We start from the raw sequence: 22,171 nt of genomic DNA, 5'->3' as shown, positions 1-22,171 counted from the left end.
AAAAGTGTACAAAAGACTTAGAAAACGTATTTAAAAAAAGTAAATGGAGTAAAAAATTAGAGATTTTTTAAGAAAAATGAAAAAGAAAAGGTGAGAGATAAAAAAAAAAGAGAGAGGAAAAAGACAAAAATACTAATAATTGGTACAAACAAAACAAACACATAACTCAAAATATGGCAAACTAAAAAAATCAAATTACTAAGATAATCTTATTAAGTTTGTGAAAATATAAAAAGAGCAAGTGTAACGCCCTAATGCTAAGGCACGCTACAGTGCTTTTTTATTTACAGTGCTATCTTTGCTAATCAAAGAATTTTCTCGAAAAAACGTGTCAGATCAGTACTACAAATATCAGAATTCGCGACGGTCTTAAAAATGATTCTTTTCGGGGATCGTTGCTAAAAAAATTAAGTAATTATTTAAAACCGTCGGTAAAAATTTAGTATTCCCGACAGTTTAAAATTGTAGTAAACAAAATAGGCAACGTTTTTTAATAAAATGCAATTTTTTAATGGACCTTTATAGGCGACGGTTTAAAACCGTCGCCTATACTATAGGCGACTGACAGTTTTAAACTGTTGCCTATAGTATAGTCAACGGTTTTAAACCGTCGCCTATAAGGGTCCATTGAAAAATCATCACCTACTTCTTGCCACATTTCCCACGTGCCCACCTACTTTTTTTCTATTTCCCACATGCCCACCTATATCTTCTCCATTTCCCACACCCTAAAACGAAAATCTTAACTATCCAAAACCCCAACAACGCCTTCGCACCATCGCCCTCCTCTCTCACCGTCTTCCTCCCTCTCTCGATCTCCATTTTTTCTTGTCTCTCTCGTCCATCGATCTCCACCCACCCCTCCTCCCGTCAATCTCCCTCTACTCTTCGTCGCATACGTCGGACCACCACCACCTCCCGTTGGTGTCCTTCTCATCTTTGCCTCTTACGTCGGACCACCACCAACTCCCGTCCATCTCCCTCTCTATTTCTCTCTCTCCAAGCTCGGTATAAATACATTTATTTATTTATATACTTTTTTATTTATTATATATATTTATTTTGTTATTGTATAAATTTAATATGTTTTAAAGTTAGTTGTTATTGTAACAAAATTAATTAGTTATTTTATTTTAATTTAGGTAAAATTATAAAGCTCATGGAGGAAAAAAAATGGGGGAAATTATAGATTTTTCTACCATTAATAAATCTGTATTTTTTTTCTTTTTTTTTTACATTCCCGACAGTTTAAAACTATTGCCTATAAGTTTAAAATTGTCACCTATAACATGGTATAGGCGACTATTTTTAAACCGTCGGGAAACCCACATTAGCGACGGTTTTCAACCGTCGCCTATTATGCCCGTTTTACGACGGTCGTATAGGCGACAGTTATAGAAACCGACGGGAATACTTTAAACGACTATTTAAAAACGTCGGGAAAACCCATTTTTGTAGTAGTGGATTGAAACTTTTATAACAAATATTAAACTTTATAATTTACATGGTCATTTACAAACACCGGGATGCCGTTTCTAAACTTTTATACAAAATATGTCAAAATACATAACCAGGTCACACAGCAACTATAAAACACTAAACCCCAGATGTCGCGAGATCGAAAACTCTAGGTCGCACCGCCACGACATGTACAACCTCATCTCCGCCAGGCTCACTCCTGTTCAGCTTTCGCCTTTCCTTTACCTACACATGGAAGCAGAACGGTGAATCGACAGACTCAGTAAGAAAGGTATATAACATATTATAATACTTACTTGTATCTAGGCGCCCATACACCTATTTATAAGGCTCAATAAATGAGTAAGAATGTTCTAGCTAGGATACGACCATGTACCATGTACCACATGCACTCAGTATGGTTTTCTACTAGTATAGGTAGGGTATGGACCGCACCTTGAGTACTGTTAAGTGTTGTACCACAGACACCGTGTACCTTCCCGTACAAGTGCTTGTAACACCACGCTGTACTTTCAGACATCATACACTTTACCAATGCACTCTGTATCAAAACCATGCAAGTGTTGGTAGTGTATGAATCACAACATATAAGCATGCATATACACTAAACATATACATACATTCGCATATCCATATTACACATTATATACAGTTCCTACCTTCTTTCCTGATTCAAGTGTGCTGGCCGAGCTGAGCGAAAAGTGTCGTGCTAGATGGATGCCCTAATCACATAACGAAACTGGGTAATTCACATGATCGAAGACCTAATCCGGGAAGCCCGAATCTAAAACTCTAGGTTCTGCTATATTCAATAAAGATCACACTAAATCAGGAAACAGGGAAACACCAAACTACGACACTGGAATGAACGAGAATTGAGAAAATGGCTTGTTCGAGGATCCTGCCAAAATCGGGTAGCAAGTTTTATAGGTTGCTGTGAAAATTTATATTGATTTATAATTGCGCAAGTGTACACAATCACAAACAAGTAATACAATGATAAGTAATCAAAGTTCGTCTCCACAGGGAATTTTTACTAAATAATGCAAAATCAACTAAGAGCAATTCCAATAATTTTAAATAAAAGATAAAACAAAGTAACAAATTAATTCAAGAGAAAAATTCTTAACCTTAATTCTAAACTTGAGAAATATTATTTTAAACTCAATAAACTAAAAATAAGAAGCTAAAAGTGATTAAAGTGGTGATAATTTCAGATTTGGAAAATAGACTTGGGTGATTAATTTCCACTTGTATATCCCAGTTGATACAACAATGACCCACCAATGACCCAACAATCCTGGCAGAGTTAACAAATTTCAAAAAAACCAGCAAGCTTTTTCCAAAACTTGCAATAAACCATTCATGATCTCACAATGCATTCCTACATCAGTTTAGATCACAAATAGCCCAATAAAGCATCGAATCTTTAGTTATGCATGATAGCAAAATATTCCTATTTCACTACTAATAAATACCTAAAAGAGAAGGTAAAAATCATGCATCAATTAGAGGGGTTCAACTAGGTCTTACTTTTCCAAGTAAGATCTAGCTTGCTAAATGTTAAAGATGGCCAAAAATTAATATTCATTCAACATTTCATCACAACTAATTGAACTAAGTCAAGATTACTTAATCATTGCAAAATCAAAACACTAGTCCATACAAGGGTTCATAACCACCCAAATCTCAAAGTGTTTAGTTCATAGCTGAAATTAAAAACATCAAACCAGAAAATGAAATGTTCATGGAGTTAAAGAGAAAACTAGAGAGTAGAAAATGATAAAAAATGAAGACGAGAGCAAGAGAAATCAGTTTTAAGCTCAAATCCTCTCTTTGTAGGTTGTCTTCTTCTCCTTCTTCTCAATCTTCTTCTTCTCTTCTTTGTACTCTCTTCTTTTTTCCTTTCTTTTCTCTGTACTTCTCTTTTTTCTGCTGTAATTTTTGTACCCTATATTCAAAGTGCAGCCACCATATCTATTTTATCCTCCTTCTCTCTTTGCTCCCCAATTAGGGTACTAAAGTTTACCCTAATTGGAAATCCAAGTCATGGCCCACTTGTCCTTCATTTTCCACATGTTTGTTGAGACAATAGCCAAATTTTGCCACCTCAACTACTTTCTTTCTTCATTAAAGCCAGTTGGACTTTTAGCCAAAATATACTTACTGGGATGGCAATTGCTACGCGACGATTGCTATAGCAATGCCAGTCAGCAATAGGCATTTTTCTGCTCCTTTTCCTCCTTGTCCCAAATATTTCCAAATACCTATTCTTGCAATTTTTTTTCTGTTTAATACACATAAAAACAACAACATAAGCCTATTTAATGCTTACTAACACACACACTTCTATTTATTACAAAGACACAACAAACTAAACACAATTACATACTATAGACATTAATTGCTCCACAATTCAACTTAAAATTCAAGCTTAAAGATATAAAAATAACTCTAAATCTTAGAGTTATCAACACCCCAAACTTAGAATCTTGCTCCTCCTCGAGCAATGACAACACAAAATAAACAAAATAAAACACAACAACAAATTTTTACACAAAGACTCAACATACAAGACAAATGAGAGATTTCATAGAAATTCAAGTTGGCCTAGCGAACATTGATGCTCTCAGAAAAAAAAATGAATTAAATGGAATAGGAAATTGCTTGCCGTAACTTTATATGCTGCCCATTTAAAGTTTTTGTCATTGGAGAACATTAATATTTCCCCAAAGTCACCTAATCACCAATTTATACAAGTATATCCCACCTAAACTTTGAACTTTCTACAACTACCTTAAACTTTTTTTTTTATTCATTTAAGCTCCATAAGTTAGATTAGTGCACTCCTCTCCACTAATGGAGTCTAAACTTAACCCCTTGATCAATAGGACTTTACTAGGCTTGTATTGTTAGGCTTGGGTTAGGGTATGTTAAAGGATGTATTTAAGCTAGCTCAACACCTAACCACTTCACTTGTCAAAAACCGAGCCTCTTCCATGATTTTTTTCTTCTTTTGACCCACTTCCCTAATTCAATACTCACAAGTATTTGATATTAAAATTGACTTCTCTTGCTATGTTTATTCTTTTTTTTTTGTTTGTTTTTTTTTCTTTTTAAACTAAAATGGGTGGAACACCCCAAACTTAGTTGCAAGTACATATATTTTTTTTTTCTTTGCTGATTTTTTTTTTATATATATATATGTTAGAAAGAAATTTATTACTATATTATACTTATAAATAGCAAGAGAACGTTAATTAAAAAAATGCATACTAATATACTTTGTGAGCTAATTCCCCCACCCCAAACTTACAACCCAACATTGTCCCCAATGTGGCTAAAAGTATAACCTTGAATTAGCTCGCCAAAAGTTACACTCACCGCACTCACCCCAAACTTAATGTGGAACTGGGCTCTTGACAAGTGAGCAATTAAGTTAGGACATATGTTGAAATGAAAATTAGGATTGATGTGATATGTATGATCGGGTTGCACAACAAGAATAGGCTAAACAGCTCAAACTTGCGTGACTAGGGAAAAATTCATTTTATAGGGAAGGTTAGAAAGGCTCAAACGTCCAAGGATGGCCTAAATCATTTCTAAGGGACAAGTCTAACTAGGATTTCGCTTCAAGGAGATGCACTAACCAATTCTAGATGCTAAAAGTATATATGCAGCAATCGTATGAAAAATACAAAGCATGGTGGAAAAATAAAAGTATGCACTATTGAGGAGAGACTAAGGATAAACATCCATGATATCCAACAATTTCAACATGCAAATGCAACATATAAAATTAGGCAGCAACATGAATGGAATGAGCGGAAAATATCATCATCGAGCAGAACACTAGGCCACATAAAAAAATCTTAAATCTCTCAATGTCAAACTAACAACCACATAAATGACATGACATAAAAGTTTCAAAACACAAAAGATAACACACAATTAGCAAAATACAAACTAAAACAACACATAACAGAAAAATAGAAATTAGCTTAGGTATTAGGAAACTCCCTCTACTCGGGGTCCTCGTGGGGCTCCTCCGGATTCGAAGCTGATGGCCTAGCCCACGGGTCGAGAACATGCTGAGGGAACGGCAAAAACTTGGGCTCAAATCGTGGTGTGACCTTCTTGACTGTTAGGCATTTTTCTTTCTTTCTTTTTTTTTTTCAAACCCCAATAACAAAACTCTTGCTACCACCTGATATGCTTCCTGCCAAATAATGTTGCTAAGCCTTTGCTATAGCAACTGGGTAGCAGTTTTCCACCCCAAACTTAATTTCTTTTGCCCATCTTGAAATTTCAACACTCCATTGCCCATCTTCTTCACCATGACATTTATTTAAATTAATTATAATATATCTATATATATATTTTTTTTTTCTTTTGCTTTTTTTTTTTTCTTGGGGTGCCTTTATTGAATTTTTTCTTCTCTCTTTTTTTTTTTTTTTCTCTTTTCATTCTTTTTTTTTTTGTTTTTCAATTCAATCTCTTTTTTTTTTTCTTTTGCCACCCCCAAATTACAAACATCAAGCATCCTTCAAGGAAATAGAGGCCTTTTCTCGGTTGACCTCTCCACTCCCAAACTTCACTCCTTGGCCTTTCACTAAGAATTTTCTTCTTGAAAGTGGTTCACGAAGTTCCACCACCCCATCGGGGTATACTCTCAACACCAAGAAAGATCCATCACACCTTGAATCTAGTCGTCCATGAGTAGCCTTCGTTAAAGAGTTGGAAAAAATCACTTGTTGCCCAACTTCAAACATTTGAGACTGAAATTTTCTACTAAGCTTCTTTTTCTTTCTCTTCTTTTTGGGTGGTTTTTTAGAGTCAAATGATGCTTTTTCTTTGCTTTCTTGTGCCTCGTGATCCTTAGCAATTTCTTTAAGGAGAATCTTCTTTCTCACCTTCTTACTAACTTTGAATTTGGACTCCTCAACCATGTTAAGATCCATATCTCCAATTGCTAAGCATTCTCCTATTGTATACGGGGCACGTATGGGATGGAAAACCTTGAATGTGGCTTGCTCATCTTGAGCTCTCATGGTGAGCTCTCCTTTTTCAACATCTATCAAAGTCCTTCCCGTGGCAAGAAATGGCCTCCCTAAAATGATTGGAACTTCCCTATCTTCCTCATAGTCAAGGATAATGAAGTCCGGCGGAAAGATGAACTGATCTACTTGTACCAAAACATCTTCAATTTTTCCATCCGGATGAGCCATGGAACGATCCGCTAATTGCAAAGTGACGGTGGTTGGCCTTGCTTCTCAATTTCCCAACTTCTTGAAAATAGACATGGGCATGAGATTAATACTAGCTCCATAATCATAAAGAGCTCTTCCAACATCTCGAAGCCCAATAGAAATTGGAATTGTGAAGCTGCCCGGGTCTTTCAATTTAAGTGGAATTTTGTTCTTCAACATAGCGCTACAGCCCTCGGCCAAAGCGACCGTTTCAAACTCGCCAAGCCTCCTATTCTTTGTTAAAATATCTTTTAAGAGCTTGACATAATTTGGCATTTGCTCTAGCGCTTCAACACATCCAAAAACTTCCTAAATGGCCCATCTTGCTGCTGTTTCCGAAATCTTTGAGGAAATGGAACGGGTGGTTTAGGACTAGAACATACCGCTGCGGATTGCTGACTGTGAGGTTGCTGACCCTTTGCTGTATCAACTGGTCTGGCATCAGCAAATTCCTGGACAGTTTTGTTACTCAATTTTTCGTCAGTTTGGATTGAAGTGGGCTCCCCACTACCCTTTATTTCCTCCTCAGAATTTTTCAGATTCTTGCCACTCCTTAGCTGAATGGCGTTGCATTGCTCCTTCCCATCCCTCCTTGGATTTTTCGTGTCCCTAGGCAAAGAACCTTGCGGCCTAGCTTTTAATTCATTGGCCAAATGTCCAAGTTCTAACTCAAGGTTTCGAAGAGAGGCAGCTTGACTTTGTATCACCGCATCATTTTTGGCCATATAATCCCGCATTAGACTCTCCAAAGAACTCAGTTGGGAATTTTGAGCATGTTGTGAATGTCGGGGTTGTTGTGAAAAACCCGGTGGATATGCTTGTCTTCCTTGGGCTGGTGTGGTGCTTGAGCTTGCTACTTGACACCCCCCCCCCAAGACAAATTAGGATGATTCTTCCATGCTTGATTGTAAGAATTTGAGAATGCCCCATTGTTTCTATTAAAATTCTGATTTCCCATGTAACAAACGGACTCCGGATTAGAGGGACACTTCTCAAACACATGCCCTTCTCCACAAAACACACATGAGACATCATCATTTTGAATGGGAGCAGCTGGCTTAACATTTTTAGCTTTCCCAATGCTCAAATTCTTCAAAAGGTTCGTCATGGAAGCCATTTGAGCTGTCAAAGCCGTTATTGCATCTACCTCAAGGACCCCCGCCACTTTTCTACTTGTTGGAGCTCTTGTGTTGGACCATTGGGAGTTGTTACTTGCAATGGTCTCCAAAATCTCAAATGCTTCGTTGTAAGACTTCGACAAAACAGCACCATTGGCCGATGCATCTAAAACCATTCGAGAAGCTGCATTCAAGCCATTATAAAAAGTCTCCATCTGTATACAATGTGGAATGCCATGATGTGGACACTTTCGCAAAAAATCCTTAAACCTTTCCCACGCATCACTTGTGGAATCATCTTCAAGTTGCTGAAAAGACATTATCTCACTTCTGAATTTTGCATTTCTAGTTGGAGGAAAGTATTTCCCCAGAAAATTCTCAGTAAGGTCATTCCAATTGGTAGCAGAATCAGGAGGCAAAGTGTTGAGCCATGATCTAGCTCGGTCTGGTAGTGAGAATGAAACAGCTTCAACCTTAACACCTCTTCACTCACTCCTTGGATCTAAAAAGAATCACTCACCTCCAAGAATGAACGGAGATGGAGGTGATGATCTTCAGTTGGCATCCCGCTGAATTGCCCCATGGTTTGGAGCATTTGAAACATCACTAGCTTGAGCTCAAACTGCGGTGCTTGTTTTTCAGGCCTCACAATGCCTAGATTGAGCTCATTAAACATGGGGGCAGCATACTCCCTTATAGCCCTTGCTCGATCATCTGCCAATATGATGGGATTAACAATTTGTTGAGCAATCCCATCATCATCAATATTCTCAGCCATGATGTCTCGGCCCTTAGCCTTTTGAACCCTTCTTCTTCTTCGAAAAGTGCGTTCAATCTCGGGGTCGTTAGGAGCAAGTTCAAAGTCCTCTTGTTGGTTCATACACTAGAAATACCTGAGATTTCAAAGAACAACCAACAAGATTTAAAGCACAAAAAATTATTAGAATGTCAATTAGTTGATAAAACAAAATTTAGAACTTAAAGTTCCCGGCAACGGCGCCCAAAACTTGTTGTGAAAATTTATATTGATTTATAATTGTGCAAGTGTACACAATCACAAACAAGCAATACAATGATAAGTAATCAAAGTTCGTCTCCACAGGGACTTTTTACTAAATAATGCAAAATAAACTAAGAGCAATTCCAATAATTTCAAATAAAAAATAAAACAGAGTAACAAATTAATTCAAGAGCAAAATTCTTAACCTTAATTCTAAACTTGAGAAATAATATTTTAAACTCAATAAACTAAAAATAAGAAGCTAAAAGTTATTAACATGGTGATAATTTCATATTTGGAAAATAGACTTGGGTAATTAATTTCCACTTGTATGTCCCAGTTGATACAGCAAGGGAATATTGGTATGGAGTTGTTTCAACACATCCAAAAACTTCCTAAATTTTTTATCTTGCTGCTGTTTCTGAAATCTTTGAGGAAATGGAACGGGTGGTTGAGGACTAGAACATACCGGTGCTGATTGCTGACTGTCAGGTTGCTGACCCTTTGCTGTATCAATTGGTCTGGTAGCGACAAATTTCGGATGCTTTGTTACTCAATTTTTCGTCAGTTTGGATTGAAGTGGGCTCCCCACTACCCTTTATTTCCTCCTCAGAATTTTTCAGATTCTTCCCACTCCTTAGCTGAATCGCGTTGCATTGTTCCTTCCCATCCCTCCTTGGATTTTCCCTGTCGCTAGGCAAAGAACCTTCCGGCATAGCTTTTAATTCATTGGCCAAATGTCCAAGTTGTAACTCAAGGTTTCGAAGAGAGGCAGCTTGACTTTGTATCACCGCATCATTTTTTGCCATATAATCCAGCATTAGACTCTCCAAAGAACTCAGTTGGGAATTTTGAGCATGTTGTGAATGTCGGGGTTGTTGTGAAAAACCCGGTGGATATGCTTGTCTTCCTTGGGCTGGTGTGGTGCTTGAGCTTGCTCCTTGACCCCCCCCCCCCCCAAAGACAAATTAGGATGATTCTTCCATGCTTGATTGTAGGAATTTGAGAATGCCCCATTGTTTCTATTAAAATTCTGATTTCCCATGTAACAAACGGACTCCGGATTAGAGGGACACTTCTCAAACACATGCCCTTCTCCACAAAACACACATGAGACATCATCACTTTGAATGGGAGCAACTGGCTGAATATTTTTAGCGTTCCCAATGCTCAAATTCTTCAAAACATTCGTCATGGAAGCCATTTGAGCTGTCAAAGCCGTTATTGCATCTACCTCAAGGACCCCCGCAACTTTTCTACTTGTTGGAGCTCTTGTGTTGGACCATTGGTAGTTGTTACTTACAATGGTCTCCAAAATCTCAAATGCTTCGTTGTAAGACTTTGAAAAAATAGCACCATTGGCCGATACATCTAACGCCATTCGAGAAGCTGCATTCAAGACATTATAAAAAGTCTCCATTTGTATACAATGTGGAATGCCATGATGTGGACACTATCGCAAAAATTCCTTAAACCTTTCCCACGCATCACTTGTGGAATCATCTTCAAGTTGCTGAAAAGACATTATCTCACTTCTGAATTTTGCATTTCTAGTTGGAGGAAAGTATTTCCCCAGAAAATTCTCAGTAAGGTCATTCCAATTGGTAGCAGAATCAGGAGGCAAAGTGTTGAGCCATGATCTAGCTCGGTCTGGTAGTGAGAATGAAACAGCTTCAACCTTAACACCTCTTCACTCACTCCTTGGATCTAAAAAGAATCACTCACCTCCAAGAATGAGCGGAGATGGAGGTGATGATCTTCAGTTGGCATCCCGCTGAATTGCCCCATGGTTTGGAGCATTTGAAACATCACTAGCTTGAGCTCAAACTGCGGTGCTTGTTTTTCAGGCCTCACAATGCCTAGATTGAGCTCATTAAACATGGGGGCAGCATACTCCCTTATAGCCCTTGCTCGATCATTCGCCAATATGATGGGATTAACAATTTGTTGAGCAATCCCATCATCATCAATATTCTCAGCCATGATGTCTCGGCCCTTAGCCTTTTGAACCCTTCTTCTTCTTCGAAAAGTGCGTTCAATCTCGGGGTCGTTAGGAGCAAGTTCAAAGTCCTCTTGTTGGTTCATACACTAGAAATACCTGAGATTTCAAAGAACAACCAACAAGATTTAAAGCACAAAAAATTATTAGAATGTCAATTAGTTGATAAAACAAAATTTAGAACTTAAAGTTCCCGGCAACGGCGCCCAAAACTTGTTGTGAAAATTTATATTGATTTATAATTGTGCAAGTGTACACAATCACAAACAAGCAATACAATGATAAGTAATCAAAGTTCGTCTCCACAGGGACTTTTTACTAAATAATGCAAAATAAACTAAGAGCAATTCCAATAATTTCAAATAAAAAATAAAACAGAGTAACAAATTAATTCAAGAGCAAAATTCTTAACCTTAATTCTAAACTTGAGAAATAATATTTTAAACTCAATAAACTAAAAATAAGAAGCTAAAAGTTATTAACATGGTGATAATTTCATATTTGGAAAATAGACTTGGGTAATTAATTTCCACTTGTATGTCCCAGTTGATACAGCAAGGGAATATTGGTATGGAATTGTTTCAACACATCCAAAAACTTCCTAAATTTTTTATCTTGCTGCTGTTTCTGAAATCTTTGAGGAAATGGAACGGGTGGTTGAGGACTAGAACATACCGGTGCTGATTGCTGACTGTCAGGTTGCTGACCCTTTGCTGTATCAATTGGTCTGGTAGCAGCAAATTCCTGGACAGTTTTGTTACTCAATTTTTCGTCAGTTTGGATTGAAGTGGGCTCCCCACTACCCTTTATTTCCTCCTCAGAATTTTTCAGATTCTTCCCACTCCTTAGCTGAATCGCGTTGCATTGTTCCTTCCCATCCCTCCTTGGATTTTCCCTGTCGCTAGGCAAAGAACCTTCCGGCATAGCTTTTAATTCATTGGCCAAATGTCCAAGTTGTAACTCAAGGTTTCGAAGAGAGGCAGCTTGACTTTGTATCACCACATCATTTTTTGCCATATAATCCAGCATTAGACTCTCCAAAGAACTCAGTTGGGAATTTTGAGCATGTTGTGAATGTCGGGGTTGTTGTGAAAAACCCGGTGGATATGCTTGTCTTCCTTGGGCTGGTGTGGTGCTTGAGCTTGCTCCTTGACCCCCCCCCCCCCCAAAGACAAATTAGGATGATTCTTCCATGCTTGATTGTAGGAATTTGAGAATGCCCCATTGTTTCTATTAAAATTCTGATTTCCCATGTAACAAACGGACTCCGGATTAGAGGGACACTTCTCAAACACATGCCCTTCTCCACAAAACACACATGAGACATCATCACTTTGAATGGGAGCAACTGGCTGAATATTTTTAGCGTTCCCAATGCTCAAATTCTTCAAAACATTCGTCATGGAAGCCATTTGAGCTGTCAAAGCCGTTATTGCATCTACCTCAAGGACCCCCGCAACTTTTCTACTTGTTGGAGCTCTTGTGTTGGACCATTGGTAGTTGTTACTTACAATGGTCTCCAAAATCTCAAATGCTTCGTTGTAAGACTTTGAAAAAATAGCACCATTGGCCGATACATCTAACGCCATTCGAGAAGCTGCATTCAAGACATTATAAAAAGTCTCCATTTGTATACAATGTGGAATGCCATGATGTGGACACTATCGCAAAAATTCCTTAAACCTTTCCCACGCATCACTTGTGGAATCATCTTCAAGTTGCTGAAAAGACATTATCTCACTTCTGAATTTTGCATTTCTAGTTGGAGGAAAGTATTTCCCCAGAAAATTCTCAGTAAGGTCATTCCAATTGGTAGCAGAATCAGGAGGCAAAGTGTTGAGCCATGATCTAGCTCGGTCTGGTAGTGAGAATGAAACAGCTTCAACCTTAACACCTCTTCACTCACTCCTTGGATCTAAAAAGAATCACTCACCTCCAAGAATGAGCGGAGATGGAGGTGATGATCTTCAGTTGGCATCCCGCTGAATTGCCCCATGGTTTGGAGCATTTGAAACATCACTAGCTTGAGCTCAAACTGCGGTGCTTGTTTTTCAGGCCTCACAATGCCTAGATTGAGCTCATTAAACATGGGGGCAGCATACTCCCTTATAGCCCTTGCTCGATCATCTGCCAATATGATGGGATTAACAATTTGTTGAGCAATCCCATCATCATCAATATTCTCAGCCATGATGTCTCGGCCCTTAGCCTTTTGAACCCTTCTTCTTCTTCGAAAAGTGCGTTCAATCTCGGGGTCGTTAGGAGCAAGTTCAAAGTCCTCTTGTTGGTTCATACACTAGAAATACCTGAGATTTCAAAGAACAACCAACAAGATTTAAAGCACAAAAAATTATTAGAATGTCAATTAGTTGATAAAACAAAATTTAGAACTTAAAGTTCCCGGCAACGGCGCCCAAAACTTGTTGTGAAAATTTATATTGATTTATAATTGTGCAAGTGTACACAATCACAAACAAGCAATACAATGATAAGTAATCAAAGTTCGTCTCCACAGGGACTTTTTACTAAATAATGCAAAATAAACTAAGAGCAATTCCAATAATTTCAAATAAAAAATAAAACAGAGTAACAAATTAATTCAAGAGCAAAATTCTTAACCTTAATTCTAAACTTGAGAAATAATATTTTAAACTCAATAAACTAAAAATAAGAAGCTAAAAGTTATTAACATGGTGATAATTTCATATTTGGAAAATAGACTTGGGTAATTAATTTCCACTTGTATGTCCCAGTTGATACAGCAAGGGAATATTGGTATGGAGTTGTTTCAACACATCCAAAAACTTCCTAAATTTTTTATCTTGCTGCTGTTTCTGAAATCTTTGAGGAAATGGAACGGGTGGTTGAGGACTAGAACATACCGGTGCTGATTGCTGACTGTCAGGTTGCTGACCCTTTGCTGTATCAATTGGTCTGGTAGCAGCAAATTCCTGGACAGTTTTGTTACTCAATTTTTCGTCAGTTTGGATTGAAGTGGGCTCCCCACTACCCTTTATTTCCTCCTCAGAATTTTTCAGATTCTTCCCACTCCTTAGCTGAATCGCGTTGCATTGTTCCTTCCCATCCCTCCTTGGATTTTCCCTGTCGCTAGGCAAAGAACCTTCCTAAGATAGCTTTTAATTCATTGGCCAAATGTCCAAGTTGTAACTCAAGGTTTCGAAGAGAGGCAGCTTGACTTTGTATCACCGCATCATTTTTTGCCATATAATCCAGCATTAGACTCTCCAAAGAACTCAGTTGGGAATTTTGAGCATGTTGTGAATGTCGGGGTTGTTGTGAAAAACCCGGTGGATATGCTTGTCTTCCTTGGGCTGGTGTGGTGCTTGAGCTTGCTCCTTGACCCCCCCCCCCCCCAAAGACAAATTAGGATGATTCTTCCATGCTTGATTGTAGGAATTTGAGAATGCCCCATTGTTTCTATTAAAATTCTGATTTCCCATGTAACAAACGGACTCCGGATTAGAGGGACACTTCTCAAACACATGCCCTTCTCCACAAAACACACATGAGACATCATCACTTTGAATGGGAGCAACTGGCTGAATATTTTTAGCGTTCCCAATGCTCAAATTCTTCAAAACATTCGTCATGGAAGCCATTTGAGTGTCAAAGCCGTTATTGCATCTACCTCAAGGACCCCCGCAACTTTTCTACTTGTTGGAGCTCTTGTGTTGGACCATTGGTAGTTGTTACTTACAATGGTCTCCAAAATCTCAAATGCTTCGTTGTAAGACTTTGAAAAAATAGCACCATTGGCCGATACATCTAACGCCATTCGAGAAGCTGCATTCAAGACATTATAAAAAGTCTCCATTTGTATACAATGTGGAATGCCATGATGTGGACACTATCGCAAAAATTCCTTAAACCTTTCCCACGCATCACTTGTGGAATCATCTTCAAGTTGCTGAAAAGACATTATCTCACTTCTGAATTTTGCATTTCTAGTTGGAGGAAAGTATTTCCCCAGAAAATTCTCAGTAAGGTCATTCCAATTGGTAGCAGAATCAGGAGGCAAAGTGTTGAGCCATGATCTAGCTCGGTCTGGTAGTGAGAATGAAACAGCTTCAACCTTAACACCTCTTCACTCACTCCTTGGATCTAAAAAGAATCACTCACCTCCAAGAATGAGCGGAGATGGAGGTGATGATCTTCAGTTGGCATCCCGCTGAATTGCCCCATGGTTTGGAGCATTTGAAACATCACTAGCTTGAGCTCAAACTGCGGTGCTTGTTTTTCAGGCCTCACAATGCCTAGATTGAGCTCATTAAACATGGGGGCAGCATACTCCCTTATAGCCCTTGCTCGATCATACGCCAATATGATGGGATTAACAATTTGTTGAGCAATCCCATCATCATCAATATTCTCAGCCATGATGTCTCGGCCCTTAGCCTTTTGAACCCTTCTTCTTCTTCGAAAAGTGCGTTCAATCTCGGGGTCGTTAGGAGCAAGTTCAAAGTCCTCTTGTTGGTTCATACACTAGAAATACCTGAGATTTCAAAGAACAACCAACAAGATTTAAAGCACAAAAAATTATTAGAATGTCAATTAGTTGATAAAACAAAATTTAGAACTTAAAGTTCCCGGCAACGGCGCCCAAAACTTGTTGTGAAAATTTATATTGATTTATAATTGTGCAAGTGTACACAATCACAAACAAGCAATACAATGATAAGTAATCAAAGTTCGTCTCCACAGGGACTTTTTACTAAATAATGCAAAATAAACTAAGAGCAATTCCAATAATTTCAAATAAAAAATAAAACAGAGTAACAAATTAATTCAAGAGCAAAATTCTTAACCTTAATTCTAAACTTGAGAAATAATATTTTAAACTCAATAAACTAAAAATAAGAAGCTAAAAGTTATTAACATGGTGATAATTTCATATTTGGAAAATAGACTTGGGTAATTAATTTCCACTTGTATGTCCCAGTTGATACAGCAAGGGAATATTGGTATGGAGTTGTTTCAACACATCCAAAAACTTCCTAAATTTTTTATCTTGCTGCTGTTTCTGAAATCTTTGAGGAAATGGAACGGGTGGTTGAGGACTAGAACATACCGGTGCTGATTGCTGACTGTCAGGTTGCTGACCCTTTGCTGTATCAATTGGTCTGGTAGCAGCAAATTCCTGGACAGTTTTGTTACTCAATTTTTCGTCAGTTTGGATTGAAGTGGGCTCCCCACTACCCTTTATTTCCTCCTCAGAATTTTTCAGATTCTTCCCACTCCTTAGCTGAATCGCGTTGCATTGTTCCTTCCCATCCCTCCTTGGATTTTCCCTGTCGCTAGGCAAAGAACCTTCCGGCATAGCTTTTAATTCATTGGCCAAATGTCCAAGTTGTAACTCAAGGTTTCGAAGAGAGGCAGCTTGACTTTGTATCACCACATCATTTTTTGCCATATAATCCAGCATTAGACTCTCCAAAGAACTCAGTTGGGAATTTTGAGCATGTTGTGAATGTCGGGGTTGTTGTGAAAAACCCGGTGGATATGCTTGTCTTCCTTGGGCTGGTGTGGTGCTTGAGCTTGCTCCTTGACCCCCCCCCCCCAAAGACAAATTAGGATGATTCTTCCATGCTTGATTGTAGGAATTTGAGAATGCCCCATTGTTTCTATTAAAATTCTGATTTCCCATGTAACAAACGGACTCCGGATTAGAGGGACACTTCTCAAACACATGCCCTTCTCCACAAAACACACATGAGACATCATCACTTTGAATGGGAGCAACTGGCTGAATATTTTTAGCGTTCCCAATGCTCAAATTCTTCAAAACATTCGTCATGGAAGCCATTTGAGTACGTCAAAGCCGTTATTGCATCTACCTCAAGGACCCCCGCAACTTTTCTACTTGTTGGAGCTCTTGTGTTGGACCATTGGTAGTTGTTACTTACAATGGTCTCCAAAATCTCAAATGCTTCGTTGTAAGACTTTGAAAAAATAGCACCATTGGCCGATACATCTAACGCCATTCGAGAAGCTGCATTCAAGACATTATAAAAAGTCTCCATTTGTATACAATGTGGAATGCCATGATGTGGACACTATCGCAAAAATTCCTTAAACCTTTCCCACGCATCACTTGTGGAATCATCTTCAAGTTGCTGAAAAGACATTATCTCACTTCTGAATTTTGCATTTCTAGTTGGAGGAAAGTATTTCCCCAGAAAATTCTCAGTAAGGTCATTCCAATTGGTAGCGAGAATCGGGAGGCAAAGTGTTGAGCCATGATCTAGCTCGGTACGGTAGTGAGAATGAAACGACTTCAACCTTAACACCTCTTCACTCACTCCTTGGATCTAAAAAGAATCACTCACCTCCAAGAATGAGCGGAGATGGAGGTGATGATCTTCAGTTGGCATCCCGCTGAATTGCCCCATGGTTTGGAGCATTTGAAACATCACTAGCTTGAGCTCAAATTGCGGTGCTTGTTTTTCGTGCCTCACAATGCCTAGATTGAGCTCATTAAACATGGGGGCAGCATACTCCCTTATAGCCCTTGCTCGATCATCTGCCAATATGATGGGATTAACAATTTGTTGAGCAATCCCATCATCATCAATATTCTCAGCCATGATGTCTCGGCCCTTAGCCTTTTGAACCCTTCTTCTTCTTCGAAAAGTGCGTTCAATCTCGGGGTCGTTAGGAGCAAGTTCAAAGTCCTCTTGTTGGTTCATACACTAGAAATACACGAGATTTCAAAGAACAACCAACAAGATTTAAAGCACAAAAAATTATTAGAATGTCAATTAGTTGATAAAACAAAATTTAGAACTTAAAGTTCCCGGCAACGGCGCCCAAAACTTGTTGTGAAAATTTATATTGATTTATAATTGTGCAAGTGTACACAATCACAAACAAGCAATACAATGATAAGTAATCAAAGTTCGTCTCCACGGGGGACTTTTTACTAAATAATGCAAAATAAACTAAGAGCAATTCCAATAATTTCAAATAAAAAATAAAACAGAGTAACAAATTAATTCAAGAGCAAAATTCTTAACCTTAATTCTAAACTTGAGAAATAATATTTTAAACTCAATAAACTAAAAATAAGAAGCTAAAAGTTATTAACATGGTGATAATTTCATATTTGGAAAATAGACTTGGGTAATTAATTTCCACTTGTATGTCCCAGTTGATACAGCAAGGGAATATTGGTATGGAGTTGTTTCAACACATCCAAAAACTTCCTAAATTTTTTATCTTGCTGCTGTTTCTGAAATCTTTGAGGAAATGGAACGGGTGGTTGAGGACTAGAACATACCGGTGCTGATTGCTGACTGTCAGGTTGCTGACCCTTTGCTGTATCAATTGGTCTGGTAGCAGCAAATTCCTGGACAGTTTTGTTACTCAATTTTTCGTCAGTTTGGATTGAAGTGGGCTCCCCACTACCCTTTATTTCCTCCTCAGAATTTTTCAGATTCTTCCCACTCCTTAGCTGAATCGCGTTGCATTGTTCCTTCCCATCCCTCCTTGGATTTTCCCTGTCGCTAGGCAAAGAACCTTCCCAAGATAGCTTTTAATTCATTGGCCAAATGTCCAAGTTGTAACTCAAGGTTTCGAAGAGAGGCAGCTTGACTTTGTATCACCGCATCATTTTTTGCCATATAATCCAGCATTAGACTCTCCAAAGAACTCAGTTGGGAATTTTGAGCATGTTGTGAATGTCGGGGTTGTTGTGAAAAACCCGGTGGATATGCTTGTCTTCCTTGGGCTGGTGTGGTGTTTGAGCTTGCTCCTTGACCCCCCCCCCCCAAAGACAAATTAGGATGATTCTTCCATGCTTGATTGTAGGAATTTGAGAATGCCCCATTGTTTCTATTAAAATTCTGATTTCCCATGTAACAAACGGACTCCGGATTAGAGGGACACTTCTCAAACACATGCCCTTCTCCACAAAACACACATGAGACATCATCACTTTGAATGGGAGCAACTGGCTGAATATTTTTAGCGTTCCCAATGCTCAAATTCTTCAAAACATTCGTCATGGAAGCCATTTGAGCTGTCAAAGCCGTTATTGCATCTACCTCAAGGACCCCCGCAACTTTTCTACTTGTTGGAGCTCTTGTGTTGGACCATTGGTAGTTGTTACTTACAATGGTCTCCAAAATCTCAAATGCTTCGTTGTAAGACTTTGAAAAAATAGCACCATTGGCCGATACATCTAACACCATTCGAGAAGCTGCATTCAAGACATTATAAAAAGTCTCCATTTGTATACAATGTGGAATGCCATGATGTGGACACTATCGCAAAAATTCCTTAAACCTCTCCCACGCATCACTTGTGGACTCATCTTCAAGTTGCTGAAAAGACAATCTCTCACTTCTGAATTTTGCATTTCCAGTAGGAGGAAAGTATTTCCTGAGAAACTTCTCAGCAAGGTCATTCCAATTGGTTACAGAATCAGGAGGCCAAGTGTTGAGCAATGATCTAGCTCGATCTCGTAGTGAGAATTGAAATAGCTTCAACCTTAACACCTCTTCAATCACTCCTTGGATCTTAAAAAATCACTGACCTCCAAGAATGAACGGAGATGGAGGTGAGGATCTTCAGTTGGCATCCCGCTGAATTGCCCCATTGTTTGGAGCATTTGAAACATCAATAGCTTGAGCTCAAACTGCGGTGCTTGTATTTTAGGCCTCATAATGCCTGGATTGAGCTCATTAAACATGGGGGCAGCATACTCCCTTATAGCCCTTGCTTGATCATCTGTCAATGTGATGGGATTAACAATTTGTTAAGCAATCCCATCATCATCAAGATTCTCAACCATGATGTCTCGGCCCTTAGCCTTTTGAACACTTCTTCTTCTTCTTCAAAATGTGCATTCAATATCGGGGTCAATAGGAGCAAGTTCAAACTCCTCTTGTTGGTTCATACACTATAGATACCTGAAATTTCAAAGAACAACCAACAAGATTTAAAGCACAAAAAATTATTAGAATGCCAATTAGTTGATAAAACAAAATTTAGAACTTAAAGTCCCCGGCAACTGCGCCAAAAACTTCGTCAGTTTGGATTGAAGTGGGCTCCCCACTACCCTTTATTTCCTCCTCAAAATTTTTCAGATTCTTCCCACTCCTTAGTTGAATCGCGTTGCATTGTTCCTTCCCATCCCTCCTTGGATTTTCCATGTCGCTAGGCAAAGAACCTTGCGGCCTAGCTTTTAATTCAGTGGCCAAATGTCCAAGTTGTAACTCAAGGTTTCAAAGAGGGGCCGCTTGACTTTGTATCACAGCATCATTTTTGGCCATATAATCGCGCATTAGACTCTCCAAAGAACTCAGTTGGGAATTTTGAGCATGTTGTGAATGTCGGAGTTGTTGTGAAAAACCCGGTGGATATGCTTGTCTTCCTTAGGGTGGTGTGGTGCTTGAGCTTGCTGGTTGACCCCCCCCCCAAGACAAGTTAGGATGATTCTTCCATGCTTGATTGTAAGAATTTGAGAGTGCCCCATTGTTTCTATTAAATTTTTGATTTCCCATGTAACAAACGGACTCTGGATTAGAGGGACACTTCTCAAACACATGCCCTTCTCCACAAAACACAAACGAGACATCATCACTTTGAATGGGAGCAACTGGCTGAATATTTTTAGCATTCCCAATGCTCAAATTCTTCAAAACATTCGTCATGGAAGCCATTTGAGCTGTCAAAGCCGTTATTGCATCTACCTCAAGGACCCCCGGCACTTTTCAACTTGTTGGAGCTCTTGTGTTGGACCATTGGTAGTTGTTACTGGCAATGGTCTCCAAAATCTCAAATACTTCGTTGTAAGACTTCGAAAAAATAGCACCATTGGCCGATGCATCTAACACCATTTGAGAAGCTGCATTCAAGCCATTATAAAAAGTCTCCATTTGTATACAATGTGGAATGCCATGATGTGGACACTTTCGCAAAAATTCCTTAAACCTCTCCCACGCATCACTTGTGGACACATCTTCAAGTTGCTGAAAAGACAATATCTCACTTCTGAATTTTGCATTTCTAGTAGGAGGAAAGTATTTCCTGAGAAACTTCTCAGCAAGGTCATTCAAATTGGTAACAGAATCAGGAGGCAAAGTGTTGAGCCATGATCTAGCTCGGTCTCGTAGTGAGAATGGAAATAGCTTCAACCTTAACACCTCTTCAATCACTCCTTGGATCTTAAAGAATCACTCACCTCCAAGAATGAACGGAGATGGAGGTGAGTATCTTCAATTGGCATCCCGCGGAATGGCCCCATCGTTTGGAGCATTTGAAACATCACTAGCTTGAGCTCAAACTACGGTGCTTGTATTTCAGGCCTCACAATGCCTAGATTGAGCTCATTAAACATGGGAGCAGCATACTCCCTTATAGCCCTTGCTCGATCATCTGCCAATATGATGGGATTAAAAATTTGTTGAGCAATCCCATCATCATCAAGATTCTCAGCCATGATGTCTCGGCCCTTAGCCTTTTGAACCCTTATTCTTCTTCTACAAAATGTGCGTTCGATCTCGGTGTCAATAGGATCAAGTTCAAAGTCCTATTATTGGTTCATACACTATAGATACCTGAGATTTCAAAGAACAACCAACAAGATTTAAAGCACAAAAAATTATTAGAATGCCAATTAGTTGATAAAACAAAATTTAGATCTTAAAGTCCCCGACAACGGCGCCAAAAACTTGTTGTGTAAATTTATATTGATTTATAATTGCGCAAGTGTACACAATCACAAACAAGTAATACAATGATAAGTAATCAAAGTTCGTCTCCACAGGGACTTTTTACTAAATAATGGAAAATCAACTAAGAGCAATTCCAATAATTTCAAATAAAAAATAAAATAAAGTAACAAATTAATTTAAGAGCAAAATTCTTGACCTTAATTCTAAACTTGAGAAATAATATTTTAAACTCATTAAACTAAAAATAAGAAGCTAAAAGTGATTAAAGTGGTGATAATTTTAGATTTGGAAAATAGACTTGGGTGATTAATTTCCACTTGTATGTCCCAGTTGATACAGCAAGGGAATATTGATATGGAGTTGTTTCAACACATCCAAAAACTTCCTAAATTTCCCATCTTGCTGCTATTTCCGAATCTTTGAGGAAATGGAACGGGTGGTTTAGGACTAGAACATACCGGTGCGGATTGCTGACTGTCAGGTTGCTGACCCTTTGCTGTATCAACTGCACTGGTATCAGCAAATTCCTGGACAGTTTTGTTACTCAATTTTTCGTCAGTTTGGATTGAAGTGGGCTCCCCACTACCCTTTATTTCCTCCTCTGAATTTTTCAGATTCTTGCAACTCCT

At 38.6% G+C, this 22,171-nt stretch overlaps 1 protein-coding gene and 7 non-coding genes across 8 annotated transcripts; 7 read left to right on the top strand and 1 right to left on the bottom strand.

Moving 5' to 3' along the window:
- Positions 1-7,581: 7,581 nt before the first annotated feature.
- On the bottom strand, positions 7,582-8,726 carry LOC115695294 (uncharacterized). The gene is made up of 2 exons (XM_030622369.1): positions 8,367-8,726; positions 7,582-8,319 (listed from the first exon to the last, which is right to left on the bottom strand). The coding sequence occupies exons 1-2, from the start codon at positions 8,724-8,726 to the stop codon at positions 7,582-7,584; spliced, it is 1,098 nt and encodes a 365-aa protein (XP_030478229.1).
- Positions 8,078-8,184, top strand: LOC115696147 (small nucleolar RNA R71). Its single transcript, XR_004007738.1, has one exon. It is a non-coding gene; the product is annotated as a small nucleolar RNA R71 (small nucleolar RNA).
- A 1,556-nt stretch (positions 8,727-10,282) lies between the features above and the next one.
- On the top strand, positions 10,283-10,389 carry LOC115696106 (small nucleolar RNA R71). The gene has a single exon (XR_004007703.2). It is a non-coding gene; the product is annotated as a small nucleolar RNA R71 (small nucleolar RNA).
- A 2,100-nt stretch (positions 10,390-12,489) lies between these two features.
- LOC115696152 (small nucleolar RNA R71) lies at positions 12,490-12,596 on the top strand. Its single transcript, XR_004007743.1, has one exon. It is a non-coding gene; the product is annotated as a small nucleolar RNA R71 (small nucleolar RNA).
- A 2,100-nt stretch (positions 12,597-14,696) lies between these two features.
- LOC115696151 (small nucleolar RNA R71) lies at positions 14,697-14,803 on the top strand. The gene has a single exon (XR_004007742.1). It is a non-coding gene; the product is annotated as a small nucleolar RNA R71 (small nucleolar RNA).
- Positions 14,804-16,902: 2,099 nt separating this feature from the next.
- On the top strand, positions 16,903-17,009 carry LOC115696150 (small nucleolar RNA R71). Its single transcript, XR_004007741.1, has one exon. It is a non-coding gene; the product is annotated as a small nucleolar RNA R71 (small nucleolar RNA).
- A 2,101-nt stretch (positions 17,010-19,110) lies between these two features.
- On the top strand, positions 19,111-19,217 carry LOC115696148 (small nucleolar RNA R71). Its single transcript, XR_004007739.1, has one exon. It is a non-coding gene; the product is annotated as a small nucleolar RNA R71 (small nucleolar RNA).
- Positions 19,218-20,760: 1,543 nt separating this feature from the next.
- LOC115696143 (small nucleolar RNA R71) lies at positions 20,761-20,867 on the top strand. Its single transcript, XR_004007734.1, has one exon. It is a non-coding gene; the product is annotated as a small nucleolar RNA R71 (small nucleolar RNA).
- Positions 20,868-22,171: the final 1,304 nt, after the last annotated feature.

The sequence above is a fragment of the Cannabis sativa genome, chromosome 6, assembly GCF_029168945.1.
Source record: "Cannabis sativa cultivar Pink pepper isolate KNU-18-1 chromosome 6, ASM2916894v1, whole genome shotgun sequence".
Lineage (NCBI taxonomy): Eukaryota > Viridiplantae > Streptophyta > Magnoliopsida > Rosales > Cannabaceae > Cannabis > Cannabis sativa.
Note: the sequence above shows the minus strand (reverse complement) of the source record. Positions and strands in the feature narration are given on the sequence as shown.

Bases quoted from the DNA above. Each gene is read 5' to 3' on its own strand.
- LOC115695294 (XM_030622369.1), bottom strand. From the start codon at position 8,726: ATGAACCAACAAGAGGACTTTGAACTTGCTCCTAACGACCCCGAGATT. The intron at 8,320-8,366 runs GTGAGTGATTCT...AGAGGTGTTAAG, and splicing joins ATCTCCGTTCATTCTTGGAG to GTTGAAGCTGTTTCATTCTC.